Source organism: Solanum lycopersicum, chromosome 7 (genome assembly GCF_036512215.1).
Source record: "Solanum lycopersicum chromosome 7, SLM_r2.1".
NCBI lineage: Eukaryota > Viridiplantae > Streptophyta > Magnoliopsida > Solanales > Solanaceae > Solanum > Solanum lycopersicum.
Window position 1 is genome coordinate 58,538,913 of NC_090806.1, and position 12,427 is coordinate 58,551,339.

The 12,427-nt window shown below is 37.2% G+C and overlaps 1 protein-coding gene across 2 annotated transcripts in view; it reads right to left on the bottom strand.

Moving 5' to 3' along the window:
* Positions 1-12,427, bottom strand: part of LOC101252412 (uncharacterized) — a 36,709-nt gene that overhangs the window by 6,632 nt on the left and 17,650 nt on the right. For both annotated transcript variants that reach the window (XM_010325656.4, XM_026032018.2), the window contains 8 exons: positions 12,225-12,340; positions 12,031-12,149; positions 4,123-4,193; positions 3,172-3,283; positions 2,844-2,983; positions 2,494-2,652; positions 2,322-2,425; positions 1,872-2,047 (listed from right to left, as the gene is read on the bottom strand). In XM_010325656.4, coding sequence (XP_010323958.1) covers positions 1,872-2,047; positions 2,322-2,425; positions 2,494-2,652; positions 2,844-2,983; positions 3,172-3,283; positions 4,123-4,193; positions 12,031-12,149; positions 12,225-12,340 — 997 coding nt within the window. The remainder of the gene's footprint in view (positions 1-1,871; positions 2,048-2,321; positions 2,426-2,493; positions 2,653-2,843; positions 2,984-3,171; positions 3,284-4,122; positions 4,194-12,030; positions 12,150-12,224; positions 12,341-12,427) is intronic.

Consider the following 12,427-nt stretch of genomic DNA (forward strand, 5'->3'; position numbering starts at 1 on the left):
TTAGCTCTGTTTTATTTTTGGTGTAAACAGAAATTAATAGCTCAAACAGAAGATATTTTTGACGTATTAGACTGTTTAAGGAACAAGAGATAGAAGTTCAAGCTGTAAGTTGTAATACTTTTGAAGGGGGGCTACATATTTTGTTGTAGTATATCTGTGGATATATAACTGTTACCATTCTCAAAAAAAATAAAAAATAAATATTCTTGAATTTATGCTATTTCCGAGTTATTATATATTGTTGGATTCAAAGATGACACAAGAAGAATATAAATATATGTGGAATTATGAATAAACTATATCAGGAAGTTAACTTTGTCAGTTTCATTGTTATCTAATGTTGGGATTGTTAGACCTGGTGCACCTGGTAAGAAAAACTAATGTTGTATAAACTATAAAGACCCTCCAGAAGGGAACCTAACTGACGGGGTAGTAAGACGGCTATGGTAAATCCATAGTGTCAGAAAGTATACTCGATCCTAGGGATCCTCCCAATAGATAACGATGTGATTATTCAAACAACTTGAATACAATTTTCATACATGAATTTGCTTAGTTGATTGAAAGAAGTTATTGTTGATGATTTCTGAACTGCATGACTTCTTACATATGCTTGTTCCAGGTATAAAGCTGTGGTTGAGGTTATTAACCAATATGTCAGTGTGACTGACGCTGCTCCTTCTTGCTTTCTCCTTACAGATAATCTAGCTGAAGTTAACCTTCGACTCTGACAGAGTGATAGACGGAGCTGACACTGTAGTTCCACCCCTATAGGCTCAGTTGCAGAGCCGGTGTCGACTGACACCCCTTTGTCAGAAATTACACTGTGTAGCTAGAGTAAAAATATTTTTTATGTAATATATATTACATATTAACACTCCTTGACTTCTACACAGTTTTACTTCTTTATATTTTGACACCCCTTAATCAAAGTTTTGGCTCCGCCACTTTATAGGCTAACAACGTATCAACTCCATCAACCAACAGCACCACTAACCACCACCATAAGTTATTGCAACTATGGACCACCATGTAATATTTTCAAAATATGGTATTAAATAAATTAGTATTTTATATTATATTTATTATTTTTTTAACAGAGACAAGATTTTTTGCATTCAGACGTAGAGAAAATAAACCATCTTAATTATTTAGTATTCATATTTTAATAAACATCTTAATATTAAGATGTATATCTAGTTTCAAACATCTCAAATCTTAATATACATCATAATAATCAGATATGTACAGATGTCTCAACTTTAATAAACAAAAATGAGGCCTTATTCACCTTCAAAATCTTCATATTGTTACATACTAATAACTTTGTACACAAGCATATCTAGAATTCATTTCACTTCAAATGGTTATAAGAACTAAGAATGGACAAAGAATAACCATATTTTGTTGAGGGTTGTTTGGCATGGGGGATTGGATAGACAAAGTTATCCCATGGGATCGGATATCCCATCATATATATGGGATAACTTATCCCATCATTATAGTACAAATGGCGGAAGAAATAATCTCGGGGCTAACTAATACCCCTAAATGAACACAGGGTGAAATAAGCATTTTATCCTGGGATTATTACCCCTTATCCTCAGAAAAAACGACCCCTTAAAGTACAAGTTGGAAAAAAACAAATGACTACTAAGATAATTAATATCCATATAAGATTTACTCATTATCCTCCAGCCCACCCCGAATATAAATCTACAGGGAGGAAAACAAAGACTTCGATTTTCTAATTAATCACCCTCGATGTCTCTTCTTTCCCTCTCAAATGATGTCGGACTTAAGGAGAGTTGGCCGTGTGTTTTTTCTACCTCAACAAGCACTACTATAAACTTGTGATCACAAAAGCTCACCTTTCAAAGAACCATGATCATTCAATCTCTGCAACTGATGTTGGAGAATGGAGGAATCCAGATAGGAACGAACCGTTTTCCTATACGTTCCATTCACAAGCAACAGGGGAACAGCTGCCGCTCTCCGGGCTACTGAAAACGCCATAGCTAAAGCAGGATCCTCTGACAGCGGCAACCTGTGAAACATAACAGACTAAAATAAATAGGGGCACGTATCCAGAGGGTATATTTAGAACAAGAACACATAATTAAAGACGAGAGTAAGCTAAATCCATGAAGCAGAAATAAAATATACACTTAAGCGGATAATCATTCAATACAATATCTGTATTTAACACTTTTACCTTTACAACTCAACATATAACTAACCTACATTTGGCTTGAGACATATATAGAGAACAATATGTATCTGGAAGGACCAATGAATAAGAGAATGAACCAAATGCTTACATGTGCGGACTGAACATCACTTCCTGAGAAGATAGGACCAATGATGAAAGACCATTCATGATAGTTTTGAGGTCAACAGGTAACTGCTTAATATTTCTAAATTTCTGCACAAACACACAGATTATGTAAGTACAAAGCAATATCGTTAGTTTAATTTAAATTAACATCATACCTCCTGTGTGATAAAGAATAACTGAAAAGAGATTTTCTCATAGTAGTGGAATGCCCCATCAGCAAGTGATGGAGAAATGATGTGTCTCATTGACCCCCATAAGGTTGCCCCCAAATGTGCAAGGAAAGTGTCACGAGCAACTGTATAATTTTTGTAGTCCTGCATGACCAGGTTTTTGATCACTGATATTCAATATCATTCTTATGTATTATCATCATCCCATGTGAAAGAAACAATGCAACTACAAGCAACGGCAATTTTTTTCGGACAAAAGAACAATATCAAAACAGCAACAATAGTTTAGCCTTCTCATAGAAGTTACTGAATACGACTTAGCAAAAGTAAGATACCTCATAAGATTCACTAAACAGGTTCCAGTTCTCCATCCTTTTCAGTGCATCTACAGCCTTTGTCCTATGGCTTTCATCAGACCCCTCACCCTCAAAAGATTGCAGCTCATTTTTCAAATCTTGCATTCTCTCGTCAAGCTCTGGTATGATGATTAACACTCATGAATTTCCTCAAATAAAGATAAACTAATAAAAAAAAGTTTGAAACTTTCCAAAAGAACAGGGAAACCTAGACAAAATCAACACTGGATACGTAGATAGTCAGATGGTCAAACTGAACGATTTTCATATGAATTATGCAGGATTCTACAATAAATGACAAGGGTACCTTCACAAAGAGCAAGCTTGACCTTCCTTCCCTTGCAATGATTGAAAGCAAATAGTTCATATATATCTATTTCAGCTAAAAGAATATCTATGGCTTGATGATCTTTCTGTACCTACATAACAGAACAGCCAATATCAGACTTTAGCATTCGTACATTCAATGACAACATAATCACCCCCAAATCAGAAGAAAAAGAGGGGAAAAAAGGAAAATGCAGACAATAGAAAGGGGAGTTCATAAAAGTTTCTACTTTTCAAAAGTAGAAAGGGGTAGAAGATAAAACATTTGATCTTCAAAACAAGAAGAAAATAGTTAGATGACAAGTGAGAATCAGTAACCAGTTTTTATTTTTTGTTTGCAGAAGCAGGGTAAGCAGATTTTGAATTTCCAAGAAATAAGGCTCTAAAAATTTAGCCCATTCTACTTGACTGAGCACTTGTAATAGTTTTTATACTCAAACAATTCTACGGACTGTTGGATTATTCCTAAGTTGAAATGTCATGCCTAAGACAACTCTTTTCTAAGTAGAAAAAAGTAAAATGAAGACCATGTACAGCAAGTCATTGTGATGCATCTCTTTCTACTTTTGTTTACTTAAACCTTGTTTTTCATACATCAAAATGTATCTTGATCTAGCACATCCTTCTTCCATCTATGAAATTTCGACTGGTTTCTGATCAACAAAAACCTTCCCCTTTTTCCATTCTACCTCATCACTATTCATGTGAAAAAATCAATCAACTTTTCTTTCCCAGAAGGCAACTTATAGAGAAGACATGGCCATGTCCTTTGCTAGCTCAGCTATTCCACCCGGGGCTTTTCTGCCCAAAAGCTTCTAGTCTCCGTAAATACTCCTAACCTATCTCTATACCAATTATTAACTAACACTATTGAAAAGCAGAAGTCACTGACATGATAATGGAAAATTAACTATTTAAGTAACTATCATACATCACCAAACACAGCAAACTTCTCTTGAATAGCCTCTTGCAATAGATTTTCTGCTTCGTCTTCTGAAATTTCTGAAAGCAAACAAATAAGCACAAAATAAGAATGCATAAACGACTGTGTTTTGAGATAGAGTTAACTTGAGAAGATTTTAAACAGAAATTGAGAAGGGGAAGACTCCTATTTTCTGAGAATGAAGACTCATATTTCATTAACTAAAATGGAATGAGACCATTTCTGTTAAACTGAATGGATTGCTTCAAAGAAGCCTGCTGAACAGTTATAACTTGTACCGTTGAAACTGATTTTCTTTGTTTTTGATAGGTCATATACTCAGTTTTTTTAACGCACTGAGAAAATGGAAAAAGTATACAACATAAGGTTACATGTCATATTTCACCCATCTATCAAATTAGGCCAGTAAATAATACGAAAAAGAATTATCTCTTTACAATTACACCAAAAGTATTTAATACAATTAAAATTATTTTCTAATATTTTTCATATCATGATGTATGCTATGAAGCAATCTGCTAACTCATTCTATCTTGTCCAGAAAAGGTAAACACGTACTGCCTTCCTAGCCTATGTCCTCTCTCGCGCTCTTTTGTAACTTCCAGCTTGCAATTATGCCAGCACAATCTGCGCAAACACCCAACTGCTGATAAACAACTAGAAGATTAGCTAGCTTCCACAGCTGTACTTCAACCCTGCAGTGTACTGGTAGATACGCTGTATCTTGTCCATACTCTTTGCACATACAACATAAAGTCACCATTATTCTACTTCTTTTACATGAAATATCTGCGTCAAAACTGTTTTTCAAAGGCAAACCATGTCAAGAATGCATAACATTCTAGAAGCGAGATCCCTCCAAATGGTCATATCCTCACCCCTCTCATGCTCTCAACTCGTATTCTCTTTAAAATTAGTCCCAACTTTCCTCCCACTTATAAATGATCCTTTAGAAACTAACATTCGATATATCTCATTATCATTCCTCATGAGCTCACTGCTCACCCACACTATAACGAATTTGCCCTCCCTTAATTATTCCTTTCCAAGATGTTTTTTTGACAACGGTAACAGTTTTGTGTATTAATCTTCAGCACTAAAGGGTGGGGTCCCAAATTTACATCATGGAGCTACATACAGTTGCATGTACTTAAAACAAAACTAAACTAGATCCTACTTCATCATACAAAGGACCTAGGATATCTCTAACAGCTATAGGATCATCTACATACTCCAAACTGCACCAATAGCAAAAAGTGATTGTGCAGTTCATTTTAATCCTGTGTAAAGGATTACTAACACTCTCAAAGCACCTCATATTTCTCTTATTCCTTATGGTCCACCAAATCACTGCTGGGACAATTTTCCATCTGCTTTGGTCTGTACTACCACTGCCTTCATTGTTCCAGCTTTCTATAGCCTGACTTGCCCTTTGTGGCATGGTCCAGTTTGTGCCCCTGAATATGGTAAATAAGTGCCACAGTTGTCTAACCACCTTTTCAAGATGTTAAGACCACACAAGTTCATTACCACACACAAGAAGCATCTGTAATTTAATCTCCCATGTATTTCCACTATAATGCTTCTCCATAATGTGTCTTTCTCAGTAATCCCAACAGCTACTTCTCAAGTGGCCTAGCGTCATAACCCAATCCCATGACATGTATTGTACGTTTTGGCCTGATAGACCCCACAGATTTGACTCTTAGCCTATGCCATCATTGAGCCCAAAAGCATGAGAATTTGTGTTCTATCTTATATAGCACTTCAACATTCTCTCTCTTTCCAATGTAAGAATTGCCTAATGTATCATACGCACCTCTTCTTTGAAAACTTATTTTCCTAGAATCCTGCTGGTAATTTCTTTGACCTCTACTAGAGTCCTCAAGATCTTCAGCTTCATTCAATCCCCTCAACATCTTTGGGAACTCGGTATTGCTCATTTATTCTTCATATCTACTTTACTTCTCTCTTTTGTCTCTCCCAAAATTTTGAGTTGATTTTGTATTCCCTATTTTGCTTGAGTTGGTTTACTTCTATTCTTTGTTTAGTTATTTGATTAAAAAAAGGGGTAAAATGACTAGCAAACAAATAGTCGAGAAACCCATTTTCTCCACCCTCTCTACTTTTTCAACACCTACAATTACAACTGTGAAGTTGTACGACATTAAAGATTCTGCTTCTGGGGGCAACTTCACTGCATTTGCAGTTCGTGGATCAAAGGTATAATGACGTGCGACATGGATTAAAATGTACAACTATGTGATCTCCTCTTGAAATAGCTTGATCTGAGATTACTTAACCTCTTTGGTCTGCAAAGTCTATTGCTAGCTCGGACTAAGGCTAAAGCATTATACAAGAACAACATCCGATGCAAACATTGTTTCATATTGTTCAATTGCTGCAAAATCATCAGGATATTGCGAGTGATATGGGTAGAGTGTAAACCCTAACGAATCAATTTGATTCTCTTATGCTAATTATCAACAATCTTAATTAGCAGGAACAACAAAGAGACAGTCCATTCATTCCCGTTGTAGGGGATGTCGGGTAGACTTCTATAAAATCTAGTTTGAGTGTAAGGTTACCTCTCACGAGACTTCATCACTATTCAATTAGATAGTCCACAAAATAGGATTTGCAAAGAAAAAGGAAAGACCATAACCCGCACTGTGTTAAAGTTAATATACAGCGCTGAATGGTTAAGTGACTGCCACATCTATCTACCTATATTCTCTTTTTTTTTAACATCGGTAAAGTTGTATTCTTCAGCATTAAGGACATGCTGGCCACCTTCAAAAAATTTACAGCCCTAACCAAAATTAAAAGCTCCCTAATAATTCTATAATTTGATCTACATCTTCTATACAGAGCTTTTTACACCAAAAAAGTAAAGATACCAAACAATTCCATTTTACTTTGTGAATGGAATTAGATCTATCTTCAAAACATCTCTCATTCCTTTCCTTCCACACTGACTACCATATACATGATGGTATTAGCCTCCACCACTTCTTTTGAGTCTTGCAACCCCCCCCCCCCCTTCTGATCCAACATTTAAAAAGATCAGAGGTGTGTTCTGGCATAGTCCAGCTACAGCATGTGATATTGAGGAACATCACCCAGATCTGTGTAGTGAATTTGCAATGTAAAAATAGGTGTTCGTTTTTCCCCCAGTCAAATTGCATAGAAAACACCTAGGGACTAGTTGCTTTCCTTTCTTCTGCAGCACTTCTTGAGTTAAGCAGGTCCTTTTGATGACTAACCAAGTGAAGCATTTCACTTTGGTAGGGATCAGTCCTCTCCAAATACTCTTCCAGTGATGATAGTAGCCTCTAACCCCAACTTGTATGCCTTTCTTGTAAGCACTATTGTGAATCTGCCATCCCTGTTGTGCTTCCAAATAATTTTATCTGGTGCATTGTTACTAGATTGGTTCCCCCCAATTTTTCTAGGAAAGAAGCCACTCTATCTACTTCCCAATCATTCAATAGCCTTCTGAAAGATAGGCCCCAGCCTTGAGTTGTCCAGCATTCACATACTCTGGCTTCAGGGTTGTTGCAGATTGAGAAAAGATCTGGGAATGACTCACTTAGAGGAACTTGATCAATCCATCCATCTCTCCAAAACTTAATCTTTTTGCCATTTCCAACTTTGAGCAACACATTTTCTTCCATAGAGTTCCATAAAGCTCTGATTGTCCTCCATACTCCCCATCCATAGGGTTCTGACACTATCTCTGTACACCATGGGTTCAATTCCCCATACTTTGCCACTATCACCTCCTTCCACAGGGTTCCTTCCTCACCAGTATATCTCCACAACCACTTCATCAAAAGGCTCTTGTTTTGGATTCTCAAATTTCTAATACCCAGTCCCCCTTTTTCTTTGCTTAGCATCACACTTTTCCATTTCACTAAATAGTAACCCTTGCTTTCTCCCTCTTTACCTTTTTTCTAGAGGAAGTTTCTTCTCAGTCTATCCAGCTCTTTGATAATTATTGGAGGAATTGGAAATAACGACATAACCTAAGTAGGCAGTGAATCTAAAACAGAGTTGATCAAGATCACTCTACCCCCCGTGGATAGATATTGAGCCTTCCATCTTGATAATTTTTTTTTTTTTTGCTTTTTCCAGAATTCCATCCCATATACCAAAACTTTATGTTTGCTCCATAGTGGCATTCCCAAGTATGTTGTCGGCAACTTCTCTACTTTAGACCCTAGAATGCTTGCAAATCCTTGAGTCTGAGGCACCTCCTTGACTGCAATCAACCTGCTTTTCCCCCAATTGACCCTTAGCCCTGATACTGCTTCAAATAAGATCAGAATCAATCTGATGTAGTTCAGTTGTTTGGCTTTTGGCTCACAAAGGATGATAGTATCATCTGCATATAGCAAATGGCTGATCTCCTTCCCATTCCTTGTTCTATCTCCTATTTGGAAACCCTTGATCCACCTGTCCTTTGTAGCTATTCTCATCATACTTTCAAAACCTTCCATTGCTAGAATAAATAGAAAAGGAGACAGTGGATCACCTTGTTGCAACCCCCGTTCTGATGCAAAAAAGCCAACAGGTTCACCATTTACTAGTATTGAGAACCTGACTGTTATAATGCACACTTCTATCCATTTTAGCCACTTACTACCAAAGCCCATTTGTCTCAAAACATTCAGCAAAAATGCCCAATTTACATGATCATATGCTTTCTGGATGTCTAACTTGCATAATAAACCCGCAACTCCACCTTTCATCCTTGAATCTATGCACTCACTAGCTATCAATGCAGCATCCATGATTTGTCTCCTTTTTATGGAAGCCATTTGATTTTTATTGACGAATTTGCTCACCACCCTTTTGAGTCTTTCTGCCAGTAATTTAGCTATGATTTTGTAGACCCCTCCTATTAGACTGATTGGCCTATAATCTTTTAGTTCGGAAGCTCCAACCTTTTTAGGAATTAGAGCAATGAATGTTGCATTGAAACTTTTCTCAAAATTCTGATTGAAGTGGAACTATGAAAGAGTGTTAATTATGTCCTCCTTCAAAACCTCCCAAAAAGTCTCGAAGAAAATCATTGGGAAGCCATCCGGTTCAGGAGCCTTCTCCTTAGCACACATCCTAATACTTTCTAGTATTTCTTCTTCATCGAAAGGTCTTTGCAACAATACTTGTTCCTCTCCATTTATCATATTAACGTCTTGAATGTTCAGATCAGGCCTCCAGTGTTCAGCTTCCTTGTATAAATTTATGTAGAAATTTTGGACAGCCTCCTTGATCATAGCTAGATCTTTCACAATGTTACCTTCTACATAAGTTGTTCCACAGTATTGAACCTCTTATGAGAGGTCGCGATTCTGTGGAAAAACTTTGTATTCTTGTCTCCATGTTTAAACCATTGTACCCTGGATCTTTGTTTCCATGCTATCTCCTCTTTCTTGGCTATCTCTTCAAACTCCATTCCCAGATTTGCCTTCTGTAAAATTTCATCATCAGTAAGCGTTCTGTGTTCCTGTATTTTCTCTCAATTTGCTAGCTGCCTTAAAATGTCTTCTTTTCTATGCTTCCAGTTACCTTTGTTTTCTTTGCTCCATTCTTTCATCTTTACCTTTAACAGTTTCATTTTCTCAGCTAATATATATATCCTACTCTCCCCTCAATGTTAAAAGAATCCCACCATTCCTTTACCTTGTCTTTGAATCCCTCTACCTCCAACCACCAAGATTCAAATTTAAAATAAGATTTTTTCCATTCTCAACCACCACATGTTAGCATAAGGATTATGATCAGATGTTATTTTTTGTAGGACATTTTGTTTGATGTGAATGAAGCTTTCCCCCCATTGAGCACAATGAAGAAATCTATCAATTCTTGCAGCACTCATTTGATTGTCCCCTCTTCTCCAAGTATAAGATCCTCCGAATAAAGGAGGATCAATCAACTCCAACTCAATACAAGAGGAAAATTTTGTCATAGCACCACTAAGTCTGCGGCAGTTTGTTCTCTCTGATGGGTATCTAGTAACATTAAAATCTCCGCAAACTATCCATGGTTCCACAATCCTTCCTCTGATGGCTTTCAATTCCTCCCAAACCTTTCTGATCTCTCTACTACAATCAGCATATGTTGCAATTATGTGCCAACTAAACTCTTCACGTACCCCTATGAATTTCCCAATTAAGCTTTGCCTGCCAATCTCCACCAGTTCCCCCTTCCATACCCTTTTATCCCACGAAATTGCAATCCCCCCTCTGCTCCCCATTGCCTCCTTATGAACTTCTCCCATCCATCTATTTTCCCATATCTTCGGTATTAGTCCATCAATATTATCCTCCAGCTTTGTCTCAACTAAAACATAAATATCTGCCTCGCACTGATGTATTAGTTTCCTCACAGTGTCCTATTTATCCCTCCCATTCAGCCCCCTCACATTCCATGAGATTATTTTCACTCTCATTGATTGGTTAGAGCTAAAATCCTCCCACTAGATTTTGGTTCCCCGTCTTTGAAATTCATACTAAAGAACAAATTTCTCACCTCTTTTGGTACATCATTGTTAGATTTTATTGTCTTCATCTTCTCCTCTTTTCCAGGATCCTTTTCCCTCCTTTGGTCTAGCATAGCTAACATGGTATACGCTTCCTTTTTGCGTCCTTTAAAATCGACACCAAATTGTTGACCTAATTTTATCATGTTCGCTTGGATCCATTCTGTGGCATGTGCAGCTAAATCTTCCTCATGTGTGCTATTGTCAACCTGCAAAGGTTCTGGCTCTGTATACATAACCAAGAGTGAATTTGAAAAATCCATCTCTCCTTCTCCATTAATTTGAGTTGGATTGTCCTCCCTTATTGATCACTCTTCCTCCTGAATTTTAGCATGTGGTTGTAGTTGATTGTGCTGCTCTTTCTCCCTTTTTTCCATTCTCGTTACTCCTGTTGCATCCAGTTCTCCCTCACCTTCGAATTCTACGAAGTTAGAACAACGACATGTTTCTAATTTGAAATACTAATGAGCTCGACAAAAGGCTCTGTGAAGAGCTTTTGTTCTTGTTCTGGGCCCAATTTTTTTGGATCTATTTTATCCTTCGGTTCATTTGATTTAAAGGGAATGGGCTTTCCACCATCTAGCCTACCACTTAAATGAACTGAAAGGGTCTTTTCTCTTTCTTCCATAACTCCATTTTCCAGCTGTCCACCACTATTACTACTGGGACCCCCAACCCACTTCAATCTCTCTTGAAAAAGGTCCCAACTGTGGACACATGCCTTCTGTCAGCAAAGGACACTCCTTTTTTGTATACATTGATATCTGAAATATATCTCTCTGCATCCTCTCCTCCTTTTTGGTGAATTACCTCTGTATCTCTAGACATACAAGGATTTGACCTCTCTCCTTGGCTACTGGTTTCAACAGTCATCTTCTCCGGTATTTTTTTCCGGTAGGTTGCTGGTTCTTCACACCATACCATCGCTGAGAAAACTAGGTTTTTGTCCTCGACTTCTATGGATGTCGTCAATCCTTATTGACTTTTCTGATTATTAGGAGTTAGGACTCTGTCTACTCATTGTAAAATCAAGTACAATAACAACTACTACTACCACACTTCAATCCCAAACTTCTTAGGGCCACAGATATGAATTTTACATATCCATGCTGCTCTATTTGGGCCGTCTTATTGCCTTGATAAACTAAGAGAAGGCATCAAAGAGAGAATAACAAAAACACATACATCAATGGTCAACAAAGACCATTATGTACCATGTACACAACAGGGAGAAAAAACAAATTTTTCTAAGACATCCCTGGTCAACTTCATAAATACAATCTAAAGTGTAAAGATCTATCTACAAAGTCTCAGCGATGAGCAAAAACATGTGACTACCGCTTTAGTACCTGCAACCGCACCGATGGTTTTCTCCACATTTGGTAAACTTAGTTCTGTGCGCACACCTTCTCCACCCACAGCAGGTCCCCATGAAAAAGGGCCCGCAGTCAAATCAATAAATGCCCACCTATTACGAAATGAAACAAAAATCACAAATATGAAAGACACTGAGTGAGTGAAGGGAAGTAAGTAAGACTCTAACCTGTGATTTCCAATCCAAGTATCAGTGAGACATTCAGCATGAAAACCGCTAAATTTCCCAGCCTTTAACTCTCTCTCAAAACGAAGCTTCAATTCTCCATTTCTCCCATTCAGAAACTTGAAAGGAATAAAGTATCATAATAACTAGAGTCAAATAGAGGATTCAGATAATCCAAGATGTAAAATGTTCAAATAGTTAGTGCA